General features: G+C 31.9%; 3 protein-coding genes across 4 annotated transcripts; all 3 read right to left on the bottom strand.

Moving 5' to 3' along the window:
* Positions 1-7205: 7205 nt before the first annotated feature.
* On the bottom strand, positions 7206-7917 carry LOC114190162 (uncharacterized). Its single transcript, XM_028078952.2, has one exon. It carries the CDS (start codon positions 7799-7801, stop codon positions 7445-7447), a length of 357 nt encoding a protein of 118 aa, XP_027934753.1. The 5' UTR covers positions 7802-7917; the 3' UTR covers positions 7206-7444.
* A 1471-nt stretch (positions 7918-9388) lies between these two features.
* On the bottom strand, positions 9389-12825 carry LOC114190538 (Pentatricopeptide repeat (PPR) superfamily protein). Of its 2 annotated transcripts, none has more exons than XM_028079465.2 (4): positions 12210-12825; positions 10066-11838; positions 9927-9976; positions 9389-9699 (listed from the first exon to the last, which is right to left on the bottom strand). In XM_028079465.2, exons 1-2 carry the CDS (start codon positions 12778-12780, stop codon positions 10394-10396), a joined length of 2016 nt encoding a protein of 671 aa, XP_027935266.2. In that variant the 5' UTR covers positions 12781-12825; the 3' UTR covers positions 9389-9699; positions 9927-9976; positions 10066-10393. The 2 variants fall into 2 exon arrangements, with proteins under 2 accessions (XP_027935266.2, XP_027935265.2); XM_028079464.2 differs by having other exon boundaries at positions 9390-9699; positions 9850-9976.
* A 1314-nt stretch (positions 12826-14139) lies between these two features.
* Positions 14140-16816, bottom strand: LOC114190064 (pentatricopeptide repeat-containing protein At1g11290, chloroplastic-like). Its single transcript, XM_028078829.2, has one exon. It carries the CDS (start codon positions 16461-16463, stop codon positions 14589-14591), a length of 1875 nt encoding a protein of 624 aa, XP_027934630.2. The 5' UTR covers positions 16464-16816; the 3' UTR covers positions 14140-14588.
* Positions 16817-17069: the final 253 nt, after the last annotated feature.

The raw sequence follows: 17069 nt of genomic DNA, 5'->3' as shown, positions 1-17069 counted from the left end.
AAATGAGAAGAAGAATAAAAAAGTTGTTTTATTTCTTTAATAAATATATATTAAAATAAATTTATTTTATTATTTTATTTATTGTTTTAATTACAATAACAATAACTATAAAATATGTAATTATAAAAAAATTACAAATATTTATAGTGTTTTCTGTAATGGTAATTATTAATATATCATAGTCTCTTATATTTTTTATAGAATTGATTATGATTGAAATATTTTATTAGTATTCAGGTTTTCAATTTATTATAAAAATAGTATAATAGGTATATATATTAACTTTATTTGCAAATTGGTTCTACCTATTGCGGAAAGTTTGTGAAAGAATATATTCCAAGAGAGATGAAAGTTAGAAGTACATTTCTCTTGGAGGTGTAGGAAAAGAAGTTTGTTAAATTTAAAAGAATAAGTTTTGTATATAGAAGAAATTTCTTTTTGTTGAGAAAGGTAACATGATAAGAGACACTGTAGGTTAAAAATTTGTAATTGATGTTGTGAATTGGCATAAAAAAAATTACTTTACACTAAAGAAAAAGATTGCAATTGACATGTAAAGTTCAAATCAATGAATAAAAATAATTGACATGTTAATGACAAATGAATTAGTTAAGTTGAATAATGAAAAATTACATATACAGGTTGTTATGAAGAGAATAGTTATTAGAAATTATTTGGGTATAAGTAATACTTGATCTTATCGCTAAATTTTGAACAAAATTTGGAATTTATTCATGTTTGAAACTTCAATATATTTTGGTTCTTAAACTTTAAAAATAAATGAATATAGTCATTTTAATTTAATTAAGTTAACTTTTTTTTATGTTTCAACGGCGTTTCATGTTAGTATCGAAGTTATTTACACCATTTAACACATCCCAATTAATATCTGCGGGAAAATACATTTGACACCTCAAACAATGTTAAGATAATTGAGTTAAAGGAAATGTATTCAAGTTTTAGACACGAACAAATTACAATTTTGGGTCAAGGTTTAAAAACATACTTAACATTTTTATAAATTAGATATGAAAATTAATATATATATATATATATATATATATATATATATTAATATATATTCTTTCTGATGATATATTAATTTTAAATTATTAAAATATCTTTAATTTTTTTGATTTTTTTGATTTTTTTTTTTTAAATTATGACATTGAAAGTTTTTCATATTAAGTAAAAGAAGATATGAACAATTTTGACACTGAAATCTTTATAACATCATATTTTATTTGCTTTGATTTTTAAATTTTGTAAAATAAATATGGTTAAATATGTTTTTTTGTCTCTTAACTTTTAGTAAATTTTAAAATTAATTCATCTCAAAACTTTGGACCAATTTAATCATTCATCTTTTGAAATACGTGGATTTAGTCATTTTAATCAAATTTTGTTAAGTTTATTTGATGCTTTGTATGCATTTTATGACTGTATTTGAGTTGTTTATACTGTTAGACACATTTTTGCTTTAATGTTAAGTCAAATATTATGAAACATGCTTGAAATATCAAATAAACTTAATAAAACTTGATTAAAAAGATTAAATTCACGTATTTTAAAAGATGAATGACTCAGTTTATCTAAAATTTTGAAATAGACTAATTCCAAAATTTACTGAGAAGTTAAGAAACCAAAAACATATTTAACCCAATAAATATTTATGTTCATACAAGAAGGACCAATATACAATCCAATACCAGAAATAAACAAATAACATACTTTAGGAGTATTTAAAAAAAATGACATGAATTTTGATTTCAAGAAGGAAGCTGAGTATCAATCTTTATTAAAAGAAAAAATATGAATATAATAAAAAAAATTTAAAAATTTAAAATAAGTGAAAAAATAATTTAAAATAATTAATTAAAAGATAGAGAAATTAAATTTTAGTTGCTTTGAAAAAAAAAACTAAAAAATAATTCAAGATGAATAAAAAATAATTCCACCACAATAATAATGTTCTAAACATTTAAATTTATTTTTTTATTTTCATTATTGTTTTCTATGAATCATTATATAATAACAAATTTTATTTCAAATCATATTACAAAATTAATATCTTCAAACTTTTTTTTTTCAAAATATACTGAATATAATTCTGGAAACATTTTTTTAAAAGGAGAAAAAAATTGAAAAAGTAAACATTAATAATTAAAATAAGTGGAAAATAATTAATTACAAATACAGAAGTTAAATTTTAGTTTCTTTTGAAAAAAAAAACTAAAAAATAATTCGAGATGAATAAAAATTATTTCTATAATATAATCTGCAATAATTATAATTGTTTGTAGAAAAATAAATGAAAAATAAAAGATAAATTTCTATACTTTTTTTATTATAATACTTTTATTTTTCAAAAATCAATAATAACAAAAATATGTAACTAATATTCACAAACAAGAAGAGTGAATTGATAATGTCAAAAAATTTATCTATTTTCACTTTCAAAAATAGTTTTCAAAATTTTCTTTAATCATTTAACAAAAGGATGAACAATTATCAAGATATAGACAATGATATAAAAGAATAACACAAGAAACTCATATTTTGATACAGGTTGGATTCTACACGAATCTATATTTAGTTTTCTTCTAAAACTAGAAGATTTTCACTGCATCAAATAGAGTTTACAAATATTTAAGTGCACATTAATATCCTAAACTCTAAAACACGAAGAACTTGATAACTCTATCAAGAATCACTCCCTAATGTAATGCTACACACAATTCTATCAAGAACCACTCTCTAAAGCAATGCTACACATAATTGCATCAAGATCATCACCTAAACAGTGAACAACATACAAAATTGAGAAATACAGAAAGTAAATAAAATGGGTACACCTAGAAGTGTAGATTTTACAACCGAATCCTATTGGCAAGTAAGAAGCCTTGAGATCAAATCCATGTTGATCGATTCTTATTGACTTTAAAGTTTTAGCCAAACTTTTCTCCAAGAACTCAAAAACTCTCTCAATCTCAATAATTTTCCCTTTTGATTTCAAAATTCGTATTTCATAGGAAGAGACAATGTTGATTTTTGAATACAAGATTGCTTATAATGAGATTAATTAATTAGGAAAATAATCTAATCGATTATCGAATTCAAGTCTGAAATCCTAATGTTCCACTGATGAGCCTAATCGATTAGATTAGTAAGCTAATCAATTATTGGGTTAGAGAAAATTGTTAATTTCGATTTATCCTTGATTAGGTTGATTTTAAATGCATCAATTGACTTACAATGATTTTAGACTCACACCATTATTCTAGATTTAGACAGATATAGCAAAGTTAGTAACAAATATAAGAAATTACCTATATGCACGTGAAGATCATAAAAAAATTGTATATGATGAATGATCATATCTTTGGATGACAATCTCCCCTTATCAACCTATAACTTATTTTTTATTTTGTTCCCTCTTTTAAAATAATTAAAAATTGAATTCAATAGTTTTAATTACTTTTTCATAACTTTATTTTTATTTTTTATTCTATTTAAAAAAAATAAAAACACATACAACTTTAAATAAGTTTATTTGAGAGAATAATGTTTGAATAATATATTTAAAAATATCTTCATAAAAAATAATATTTTTGGGTGTCATTCTTTTCATCATTTGTGTTAGTGTGAGGTGGGTCTCGAGGACCGTAATTGGTGCTGTGATGTGGACTTTTGTTGAAACATGGTAGTCTTTTGGAGGATTGTGGCTTTTGCTGAGGTGGAAAATTAATATAAATATATTATCTTTCAAAAACTTATAAACCCTAACCGTTAAATTAACATACTTTTTCTAATCATAACCAATTAGTTTAAATAACCGTCGTCATTATATTTTCTTATGCCGTAGTCTCATCATTAAAATCATAAGTGATGTGATGATTTACAGCTGCATCACAAATTTTCAAAAATATCACTTTAAAGATTATTTTTAATTAATTAAATCATTTATTCATATTTTTAAACCTCCCACTATTAGGTCCATACTATGTTAAATATCTTTAAGCTCTTATTCAAACAAAAAATTATGCATATGCATATAAAATATTTTCATTTTAATTGATTATTTTAGTCTAAATTACGTTGAACACACATTTATTTATATCATGAATTTGATGTTGAATATTTAATTAAGAATCAAAGTTTGTTAATAAAATGAAATAAATATTATTGATAATATTTCTTAGTTTACTAACAAACTATCTTTATTTTATATATTTTCAAACCAACATTCTAATATATTTATATCACATAAATAATATATTATATTTTATCAAAGTATTTATATTATAAGACGGGTTTTCTTCCATTCTTTGAATCAATTCATAGAATCAGATACTATTATATTTGCGGTCATGTGAGTGTTTGATAAGTTTTCACATGCCAGAAAACGTCAAAGTTTAAGTATGAATACTTGCTTAATGCATAGACCAAGTTTCTATTCATTATTTTTCCTATCTCTTAACCCGCCGGTATGTCAAAATTTTTTCAACCCACCTTGCCCGTGAAATTGATGGGTCAATAACGGATGGGACAAACTAACCTTTTTTTTTAACTAAAGTTAAAATAAACATAATTTAAAAATTGTTTATATATATATATATATATATATATATATATATATATATATATATATATATATATATATATATATATATATATATATACATGTCAAAGTGAGCCAACCGGCTCACACGGGTTGGCTCACTACGAGTCGGGTTCAAAATGAGTAAACCTAACCCGGCTTTCTTTCTGATGAGCCAGAAGACTCACCAACCCACCTAAAAAAATTATTTATTTATTTTTTTTATTAATCAAATATTTAAATAAATTTTTAAGTAACCCATGAGATGACAATCATAGTAAAATCAAGAACCAATGTTTTGATCATGCTCACCACCAATATATGAAGAATTATTTCCAAGAAAGTATCCCTTAGTCTAAGAAAGCATGACTAATATTACAAATTTTCTGTCATGCTATTCAACAAAATATAAATAAAAAAAATTATACATTTTTTTCATGCTAATTTAGAAAAAATTGTTTATAAGACGGTTACTTGAGTAATTTACTATAAAGATTATAGTTAAAGATTAAAGTATCAACATATATATATATATATAACTTGACAATCAAATTAATTAAACATTCAAATAATTCAAATATAATTAAGTAGCATTCTAGCATTTAAAAATACGAAATTGTGAATAAATATAATTGGAGTAGTAAATAATTTTAAAAAAAATTAAAAGAAAATTAAAAAAAAATAAAAAAAAATTGTAAAAAAATGTTGGTGGGTTAAGGGCCAACCCACCTTCAACCCGGCTCGAACACGTAGGTTAAGTGAGCCGGGTTGAGTTCAACCCACTTTTGAAAAGGTTGAATTTTTCTCAACCCAATCCGGCTCGAACCCGTGGTGAACCGGGTTGGCTCATGGGTTGAAACCCATTTTGACATCTCTATATATATACATATTAATTTAAAAATGTAATAATTATTGTAATTTATTCAATAAAAAACATTAATTAATCCATTAAAAAGTTAAAAAATAAAAAGTATGACGATCAACCGGACAGTCCGTCCTTTCACGGGTTTATTGTAACAAATCACTTCGGTCCGGTCCGACCCAACTTATCTCTTTGACAGGTCAATGATGGGCGGACCAAAATAGGTTGGACTAATCAGATTTGTCACTTCTAATATGCAGACCTGCCTGAAAATTTGATGCAAATGGCTTCTAGACTTCTACGCGAAACTAATCGCTTTTCAGTAAGAAAAAACACACAAAAATTGAATATCAGATGGTAAAATTGATATGAACATAGGTGACCTAAGGGAAAGAAAAACAAGCTTTTTGCAATGGTACACTTAGTGATCAGATCCAGATAAACAAACAAAGCAATATTGATAATAGGTGAGAACTAGTTTAGATCAGAGAAGTAGGATGAGATGATTAATTGAGTTAAAAACTGGACCTAGTTAAAAGTCTGGTAAAGATTTTGATACATGCACTATTCTACCTCAATAACCCTATAAGTTGATCACATTCAAAGGACCTGCCACAATCCCAATACCAAACTTGCCCATGTAAGTTTTAAAGATTAAGAGGTATGGGTCTATACGCAGGAGAATAATTTGCTCCCTACATCTAAAGAATTAATCATCATATAAACAAGTGTGGAGTAAAGCAGACAACATTCCAACTTCAGTAGTATAGTTTTAGTTTGCTATGAGCTCAGTGACAGTGATACGAAACACTATAAAATTAACTTCTGAAAAAAAGGTAAAAAACACACACTGAAACTTCAACATGGAATTTAAAATTAAGATTTACTCAGTCCTCTAAAGTGAATATATGTGTCCAAGAATGCATCCACTGATAATAAACAGGCAATATTGCAAAAACTTTAATTCAAATAAACAATAGATATACTAAACTTTCTCATTTTATAAATTTGATTACTTAGGAGAAGCTAATCCACGAGACTAACAAAACACGGCTAGGCAATGGAGACAAACTCAACCCTGATAAAGAATAATAAAAGCATAAACTACTACTATAAAAGCATAAACTACTACTAATTGGAACCACTACCAACCTTAGAAGTTCTTGTAGAACCAATTCAAGAAGTGCAATAATTAGGCACTTCCAATATTTCGATAGTTATTTGAACTATGATAAATCAATAATGTCAGACACTAAATGTAAAAACTCTCCATGAAGGGACTCAAACTTTGTTTCTCATATAATGAGAGAGATCAACCACTTCAGCAAAAAATAAAGAGTTCAAACCATATTTGTCACATTGTGGAGAGACTAATCCCTTCTACAAGACCCAACCCGTTGATTCTCTCTATATTATGCAACACTAGAATGAGTCTAAAATTCAATTTACACAGGCTACAACTACTCTCTAAACAACATCTGAATCAGGACACAATCCATCAACAATTTCAAATTCACACAAACATTAAACAAATCAAATCCAAGGTTAACTTTCAACACTCGGATCTACAGCCAAACGAATGCATTTCAATCTCAAAAATCCATAAATGGAGACAAATTCTAGGATCAATTCAAATAGCTCCTCACGGATCACAACGAAATCCAGATAACAACAACAAGCATCATTCACCTAAACGAATATTTTATAGTTAAACAGAAAAATAAAAACATTGAAACCACAATGTAACGCAAGAACAACGCCTTATCCACATTCGATAATAACAGGAAGCGAGTCAACAATCTCATGACAATGCAAAACCAAAAAAACGCAGAAGAAAAAGTAAAAATTAAGAGTAATCAAGGGAATTGAAAAATTCCGAGAGTTGTTATACCCTTATTACAGCGAAAACCCTATTTATGGCTTTAAACAAAAGCTAGCAAAAGCGAGTGTGGGATGCATAGATGGATGGAACTGATGCAGATTCATTCGGAGGAGTCGTTACTGGAGGCGAAGGCGTTCTCGATCTTCAGGCGCTCAAGGGCCTTCTGGTGGGCCCACGTTTCGATGGTCAAATCGGGCTTGGCGTTGAGCCCAACACCCAGGATCACGATGGTGAGGAAGCTGGTGATGTAGCAGGGCAGTTCCCAATCTTCCCACTTGCGGGACTCGCCTGGGGGCGGGGGCGTCCGGTTGAAGAGGTACCCCTTGGGCCGCTCCTCGTGGCCCGCGCTCGTCCACCGGCTGGGCCCAGACTCCGCGCCGCCGCGGGTTCGGAGAGATTGGAGGACCCGCCGGCGGATGGTGGCGGAGGCGCTTGCGAATGGCGTCGCGGGCGGCATCGCGTTGGGGTTGATTTGCGTGGTTTTGATCTCTCGGAAGGGAGAGTGAGTGAGACCTGAACGGCAATTGGTCACACACTGAGAGAGAGAGAGAAAGAGAGAAACCACAAACTTTCTGGTATTAGTTTTTTGTTTCCCTTTTTTGGGTTTGGGTTTGGGTTTTTGAACCCAACTACGTTCAATTGGGCCTAGTGTTTCAGCCCTTTACACAGTATTTATAGACATATGTTGTTATATCTCTCTATCTATTTATAGTATGGAAATAATAATAAAAATTATATGTTGAATTTTAAGATAACAATATTCTTAAATATAGAAGATAGGATAAAATAAGATAATAGAACCGCTTGTTTGAATTATAACAAATATTTGAAAAATATGTAAACTCTGAATAATAACTTATTTGAGTAAGTTTTGATTTTGATTTAGGTTCCTTAATTTTTTTGGTCTCTTTGAAATTGAAAATGGTCATTTTTAATCTTTAGTATATTATATGACGTCCATTGATACTTATATATTCAATAAAATGTGTACCGTACCTGACCAACTTAACCATATAAGTAACAATGAACAATCTCCACATATATGCCGGAAATAACTAAGGTACACGGCTCGGGCCGGCATAGACCTAAACCGGCCTAAACTCATAACAAAGGTCGCAAAAGGAATGACCAACCTAGGACAGCACACGGACAAGGACGACATACGCCAATCCAGGACAGTACACGGACAAGGATGACATAAGCCAACTAGGGAAGTAATCAAATCATACCACTCCAAAAGACTTAACGAAATCAAAGCCCCCTGATATCCAATAAGCTTGCAAAAATTGAACTAAGGGCCTGGGGTAGGGCCCAGGCCCACCTACAGCCCAAACTAGGGCCCAACCCATGACCTGGCCAAACATAATTAATACTCTATAAATACGCACGTGGCCAAACAGACCGGGAAGAAGCAGGAACAAAATGTTAAACAGATATCGTGTATTGTTGTTATAATATAAATATAAACATGATTTACCTCAAAATTCTCTTAAGATTTATAAAATAAAGATTATTCATCTATCATTAAATAAATATTAGGAACAGGGATTTGCAATTTTGAAAGAAGGAACGTTAAGGAAAAATATTTTGTAAGAGATAATAAGATTTATTTTAAATTTTGTGGAATGAAAAACCAATAAAAAAATCATATGAACCAAAATCAAAACTTGCTAATTTTGTAGAATATATATATATATATATATATATATATATATATATATATATATATATATATATATATATATATTATGGATTACTGATGGGTATATATTATTGACAAAACTTTGGTCGAAGTACTTTGAATAAAAGAAGAAAAATATTATTCATGATAAATTAATTTATTAAAATGTGATATTTATATTACACTCTAGAATTAATCCAGAGTGGTAGATGATGGAAAAAAAAGTACTTTATTTTTCTAGTGATTTTTTGAAAGTAGAATAATACTACTTCAGCTATTTGGTTGGATGTTGAGAAGCATTGCTAGACACCTACTTGATTCATATATTATCAACTTAGTTTTGATACAAAATTGTCAAAAGAATATATTGTGGCTTCCGTGTGTTATAAAAACAGACTAGGGATTAACTCTGGTAGAACATTCACATCATTGAAGAATCTTTAAGAGCTTATCAAAAGGTAAATATTTAAATATGTTCTTCTTTAATTTTATATATAATTTAGATATATAGTAAATATAGTAAATCTTTTACATTTACTGTTGTGTTTCAACACTGTTAAATCTATCATCAAGAGATTCTGGTTCTGTGGAAGGGTATAGATCAAACTCGATTGAGGCTCCACTGCACCGATCCCTTTCATCTTTGGAGTGGACAGGGTTTAGAGCATGAAAATCTGAGACCATATGAAACAAAGAATAAAGACTTATTTCTCTGATTCAAATTGAAACATAGAGTTCAAACTTCTAATATAAAAGCAGAGTCGGTAATGAAAAGGAAACCAATGTGCTGCAAATAAGGAGCAGAATCAATAAAAGCAAAATACCCAGACGGCTGTATAAATCTTATTGGGATTCCGATTTTGATTAAAATCTGATTCTGATGCAGATCACAAAATCATACCAAGTAATGACTCGTGACAACAGCAATTTCAGCAGCTTTTGAACAAAAACCTACAAGAGAAAAACCAAAAATAGAAAATATAAGATTTAAAAATTGAAAAACAGAAACCAACAACAAAATCAAGAATAGATAAGAATACCTGGAGTAGATTTTAAATGAGTAATTGGCAAATAAAATAAAGAATAAGGCCCTGGCATAGATGAAACAGCTATCAGCTATAACGGTGAAGCGAGCATTGTGCTGAAAGTAGTATGCAAGGTCAAGGTTATCAGGGAGAAAAGAAAAGCGAGGAATTTCCAAAATTCCTCCTTTGTAGATGCAACTTTAATTTCCCTGATTTTGGGGAGAGAAGTACCCCAAAAAAATTGTTGAGCCAATTTCAGCATCAAAACAGATTAAAGGCTGAAGTCCAAGGCCCTTTTTTTAGCACCTTAGAGGTTCATTGGTTACTCTCTGTCAATATCTTCTCACCAGTAGTCCCCACAGGAACATTTTCCTCCAACAATTCGATGAAACCGGTTTTTATCCCTCAAAGATACTTCTCTTCCATAAATCTTTGAGATATACTTGGCAAAATTATGGCAATCAACGCAAATACGAAGGTTTTTTATTACACGGATTGGCACACTTTCAGGAGTAGCAATTAGACCAAAACACAAAGCCAACTTTTCACTGTGACTTAGAAGTATCTTCTCCTTCTGCTCCTCATCCACATCATGTAAAACACAACTCAAATCAGGAACATAGCCAGCTTCTTTAAACCTGACTGATAACTCCTGCACTTTTGCAGATACTTCTTCTCTTCTTGGATGGGAACAATCACTAGCATGGAACGTGTGAAGTATTTGATCAAGCTCAATCCAGCTTCTTCCAGGCTCTTTTCTTACAGTCTTCTTCAACATCAGGTCCCTTAGTGATCTTACTTCTTCCCATCTTCCTGCTGAAGCATACAGATTAGACAGAATAACATAATTGCCAGCATTTTCAGGCTCAATTTCTAGAAGCCGATGACCCACAATTTCACCAATGTCAACATTTAAGTGAACACTGCAAGCACCTAAAAGGCAACCCCATATAGCAGCTGATGGTTCGAAAGGCATCTTCCTGATGAACTTGAAAGCTTCTTCTACTCGCCCAGCACGACCAAGCAAATCAACAACACACCCGTAGTGCTTGGTGTCTGGCTCAACACCAATTTTCCCACTGGTCATTTCATAAAAAATTTCCATTCCCTTATCTTCCAGTCCTGCATGACTGCAACCAGATAACACAGCCAAAACCGTGACACTGTCAGGTTTGACTCTGTTTTCATCTCTCATTAAATTGAAAAGTTCGAGTACTTCTCTTCCCTCTCCATGTTTGCTATACCCAACTAGCATCGCATTCCAAGAGATAACTGTTCTCTCATGCATGTTATCAAATATCCTTCTTGCGTAAGTGAGGTTTCCACATTTTGAGTACATGTCAATCAAAGAGTTTTGAAGAACCACATACGAGGGAACTTCAGACCGAAGAAGATGATTGTGCACTTGCTTGCCGTGATCTAGAGCAGCAAGCCCGGAAAGTGCAGTTAAAACACTAGTATAAGTAACATAATTTGATTGCATTCCTTCATCTTGCAATTGGCGAAATAGTTCCAACGCTTCTTGATCCAGGCCCAGTTGAGCATATCCAGAGATTATGGCAGTACAAGAAACTACATCTCTTTCTGGCAAGCATTGAAATATGCCTCGAGCTTCATGAATTTTACCATCTTTGGCATACATATCAAGGAGCGAGCTTCCAACATAAACATGTGCTTCGTAATTTAATTTTATGATAAGAGAGTGGATTTGCCTCCCTAAGACAACACCCAAAGAACCTATACACGAAGTAAGCACGGTAGCAAAAGTGAACTCATTAGGTTCTGTACCTGCAAAAAGGTATACCTACCGTCAACACAGAAAAACCATTGACACAAAAGTGACCCGCAAGCAAAAGTCCCAACCCAACTCACTAACTAAAACAACATCTTCATCTTCTAATTTCTCCTTAACTCGATAAAGTCCTCCGTTTTATGAATCTTAGTTACCAACTTGGGCCTAACAACATCTTCTACATAAAACCAAAACATAATGAAGCATTAAAAAATCTATATCAGCTCCTTCCGTAAACAATTACCAAAAAGTAATTACCCCTCTCATATACAAAATCTATCTTAGCTCCTTCCATAACACAATTACCAAAAAGTAACCACCCCTCTCATATATGTACTTGTACAGAGTACATGCACGCCAAGAATACCTGATCTTAGCATCTGCACAAAAAGGCTCAAGGCTTGAGAAGCATACCCTCTCTGAGAATAAGCCGAGATCATAGCCGTCCACGACACCACGTTCCCCTGCGGCATTTCATCAAACAGGTTCCGAGCATTTGTCAAAGAGTCGCACTTGACGTAGAATACGATTAGCCTTGTCCAGAGGAACACACAGGGAAGATAGTTAGTTTTGATCATGTGGGCATGTACTCTCTGCCCTTCTCTGAAGGCCCTTTTGCTCACACACTCGTTTAAGACCGTGCTGTAGTCTTGGAAGTTCATGTCATGGCCACGAAGGGCCATTTGTAGAAGGGCCTCTCGTAGTTGGGTGTCACGGCTATGAGTGCTGAGAACGTGGTGCGAGTTTGAAAGCAAAGAAAAAAGACGCAAGTTTTGGAATAAGGCTTTGTGTGTGGAAGACAAGACATGTTTCGAGAGAAGCATGCTTCGGAAACAACTAGGAGTGAATGAAATGGTTGAAAAGGTTTTCAAAAGATGGCAATGGAAACCAAAGTAAAACAATATCAATCCACAAAGGGAAGAAATTCTTGTGATCATGAATCTGCTAGGAAAAGAAAAAACACTTGCACTAAAAATATTCGGGGCTCTTTCCACAAAAATAACTTTAGTTCATGCAGTTAACCACGAAATTCAAATTTATCTTTGTCTCAAATTTTAAATATTAAATATGTTTTGTTTTTTAAAATTTAAAAATAAATATATTTTAGTTTCCAAATTTTAAAAACAAATATAGTATTTAATGAAAATATATTTTTAAGTTAATGATGTTATTATCAAACATATTTAACAGGTAAAAATTAATTTAACACAGTAAAATTTAGAAACTAAAAATATATTTAACTTAAAATATAAAATTTCTCAAATTACAGCTTACTTTAATCATAACATATATTAGTACTTAAAGTTAAAAGAAAGTTATAATATTTCTGTAATTTTTATAAATTTTAAATGCAAATTCATAACTTTTCCATCATGTTTTTGGTTAAAGAACAAATAGCTTTGAATTATTATAATATATATCAAATTTTACATAATAGAAATGCATACAAGAGAATAAGCAAAGTCCTTGACAAACACTGCTTTCCATTTTCCACTTGTGGGATTTCAATCTATTTTCATCTAGAGGTCAAGCTAGACTAAAAAATTGAGAGATATTATTTAGGTAGAAGGCCTGAATTTCAAGGCATTATTTCTCTGATTTACATGACATGACCCTTTCATGATGTCACTCTTTTACATTTTTTTACTTAAGACCTTCATTGTTCTCCAAAATTGTGCTTGCAGTTCTGGGTTTCACCAATTCTTAGCATCCTGATCTGTAGTGAAAAGATCCACCAGGTTTAACAGGAAACAAAAAGCAATGATGTTATGAAATCAAACACAACTAAGATTCTCGTTTTTTCTTATCACATTATAAATAAAAAGTATTCATCAACTAATCTATGTTACAAAACCAGTAAAGTTAAGTCTGTTGAGGTATCTGTTCTTAATCATCTTTTTCTCATTCAGATTACAAAACCAGAATGTTGGGAATTTATCATCTCTTTCGAGATGAAATATATTTTCTAAAAAGCTCTTTAAAAAGTAAATGGCTTAATTTTTAGGAAAGAAAATAGTAGTATACTTCTAAACAAGGGCCAAGTTCTCTTATCTGTCTTCGTTATCCTCTCCCCCTCCCTTTCCATTCTGTGATCTCTCTCCTCATTCTCCCTTGACTCATTTCTTTTTAGGCTTAAACAAACAAAAGAAAAAAACGTCACATAATTTCTTTCTTATTTGAATTATAACTTAAAAATAATTTTTAAATTTAGAAAATCAACTAAGTTTAACATATATATTTCATAATCACAATAGCTGCACTATACATGTCTTCAGGAAACAACACAATGAGCAAAATGAATGCCAAAATAAAGCTTCACAAATAAAATCCTGTATTGAATTGAGGAAGTCTTAATTACAAGATGCAAATAAGAATATGAAATAACATAGTGTTATCATCTTTGAGACTCTTACGGGAAGAACTTACAAGAAATCACTCGTTCTGAAAATCCTAAATTCTAAATGCATGGATAAAAGTAATGCTAACAGGTGAGAACTTATCTATAAATACAATATATTTCTTATGAATGAAGGGTAAACTTTTTATACAATGCCACAGTTAGTTTGTTGCATATGCATTTCCCTTCCTTTCATTTGATGCTTCCTTGTCCCTTTCCTAAGTGTTCTGCCAGACGAGTCAAATAAAATTTTCTCCACTGAAGAACTAGGATTTGGCTTAGTTTGCTTCGTCTGAGAATGATTTGAATGTAGCTTGTATGAGCCAAGAAGTTCCCTTTTCAACTGTTTTAAGCATGCCACCCTAAATCCTGTGTCGTTGTACTCAATCTACCCAATTCCTCATAAATCTCCTCTGCTTCAGGGTGTGATTTATCACCAGACACAAATCCGTGGATGAACCCAGTAACCTCAATGCAGCTCCACCCTGGTTTCTTCTTGAGATCCCTTTCACTCATGTCTCTCCTCAGTTTTTCAACCTCCTCCCATCTTCCAACACTTGCTTTTACATTACTCAACAGAGTATAATATCCAGCGTTGTCAGGTTCTAGTTCCAAAAGTCTTTGAGCTGCATATTCTCCGAATTTTTTATTTCCATGAACTCTGGAAGCTGCCAGAAGAGCACTCCAGATCCTGCTATCAGGTAGAATTACCATTTTGAATATTATGGCCAAGGCCTCTTTAAGCATTCCACATCGACCAAAAAGATCCACAATGCAAGTCTGGTGATCCAAAGCAGGTTCAGTTCCAAATTGCCATTTCATAGAATGGTAAATATTGCAGCCTTCACTAACAAGACCTGAGTGGCTACATGCGGACAGTAAGCTCAAAAAGGTGACTGAGTTTGGCTGCACTCTTTGCTCAATCATTAAATTAAAATACTTCAAGGCGTCAAAGCCAAAACCATGGGAGCCAAGTCCCTCAATCATTGTTGTCCATACTACTACATCTTTGACAGACATCATATCAAAACATGTTTTAGCAGAAGACATGCTACCACCTCTTAAGTACATGTTTAAGATAGAGGTCTCAAGGTGTACTGAATTTTCTATTGGTCCATTAAACAAGTTCTTTATAAGGTAACCATGGACCACTTTGCCCAATTTTAAAGCTCCCAGGTTTGCATATGCATCCAGAAGATTTCTCCAAATTTCAGGAACAACATTAAAATATTCAGCTTGCATTTGTTGGAATAAAACTATGGCCTCCATAAAAGAGCCATTCTGAATGAAACCTGACATCATAGCACCCCAAGTGATCTTACTTTTGGAATCGATTTCACTAAACAGTAGAACTGAAGTTTCCAATTTCCCACACTTGGCATAAAAGTCAAGCAGAGATGTGAGCAAAACATCATCAGAAAACCCAGTTTTAATGACTAAGCAGTGCACACCTTCGCCCTCTGAAAGACTACCAGACTTTGCAAATGCCGATGTAACTAATGTTAAAGTTTCAATGTTCCACACGTGCACTTCTAGGCTCTGCATTTTTTTGAGCAAACCTGCCACTCTTATGGCATCTCCTTCTGAGGAGTAAAAGGAAATCAAAATATTCCAAGAAACCACATCCTTCATGTTTACTTCACCAAACAAAAGTTCCACTTCTCTGGTACTCCCTTTACTACCATACATTCTCAAAACGGAATTTTTCACAGACCAATCCGTTAGCAACCCACTCTTCAGTGCATACCCATGTACTTGCGTTCCCTCACTTAATTTCATGGAAGCACAAGGTGCCTGCAACATCACAATAAGTGTGACCGAGTTCGGTTCCAATTCCATCCTCATCTTGTTAAACAGATGAAAAGCCACACTAAAAAGTCTCTCAGAAACATAACCAGCAATCATCAAAGTCCAAGAAACCACATCTCTCAGTGACATTTCATCAAACATTCGGCGAGCAGAAGCGATGCACCCACATTTCACATAAACATCAATCATGGTATTGCAAAAATACAAATCCCCATCCAAGCCCATTTGAGTTGCCACACAGTGGATCATTTTCCCATACACAACATCAGCCCTCATGGAAGACAAGGCTCGGTTCAATAACGGGAATGTAAAACAATCATGGGGAACACCCTTTTGCCTCATCTTTTTGTACACTGACAAAGCTGAATGGAACAGTCCCAAATCAACATGGGATCTCATGATCAAGTTCCACATCACTGTATTAGGTGCATCCTCTGGGGTTGTTCTGAGCACCCCAAGGACACTGTCAAAGTCATTGCATGAGTTTACAAGAGCAAAGGCATTATGCTGTGAACGTTTCAAGTGATGGGTGTGAAGAAGACGAAGCGGGAAACAAAGGTGTTTGAGAGGGACATGAAGGGTAAGAGAAAAGAAGGGAATTATTTTGAATGAAAGTGAAATGAATTTGTTTGATTATTGTGAAGTTGAGATTTGAGAGGAACTACATTACAAGAAACAAAATTGTTAAGTGTCGTGCTGAGTTTAAATGTGATGAAAATAAAGAAGTCATTTTTCAAACAGAATAAAGTTCAAGAAGAACAACACTCCTTTCTTTATATACTGTGTATGGAGGAGATGTGTTGGTTGATAAACCAAAGACAAGAACCTCACTGGTTATTTTAATCTCTGCAACACAAATTTTTAATAATTTAGTATTTTACACACTTTACATTTAGTATTTTACTCTTTAATCTTTCTCCTTTTTTACATATAAAAAAATGACTTTTTCTAAGTTCTAATGATCAAATGATGCATCTAGTGTCAAAAAATATTTAAAAAAATAGCACTTTTTTTTTTTCA

This window comes from Vigna unguiculata, chromosome 7, assembly GCF_037176805.1.
Source record: "Vigna unguiculata cultivar grain cowpea cultivar isolate G323 ecotype 2 chromosome 7, ASM3717680v1, whole genome shotgun sequence".
NCBI lineage: Eukaryota > Viridiplantae > Streptophyta > Magnoliopsida > Fabales > Fabaceae > Vigna > Vigna unguiculata.
Note: the sequence above shows the minus strand (reverse complement) of the source record. Positions and strands in the feature narration are given on the sequence as shown.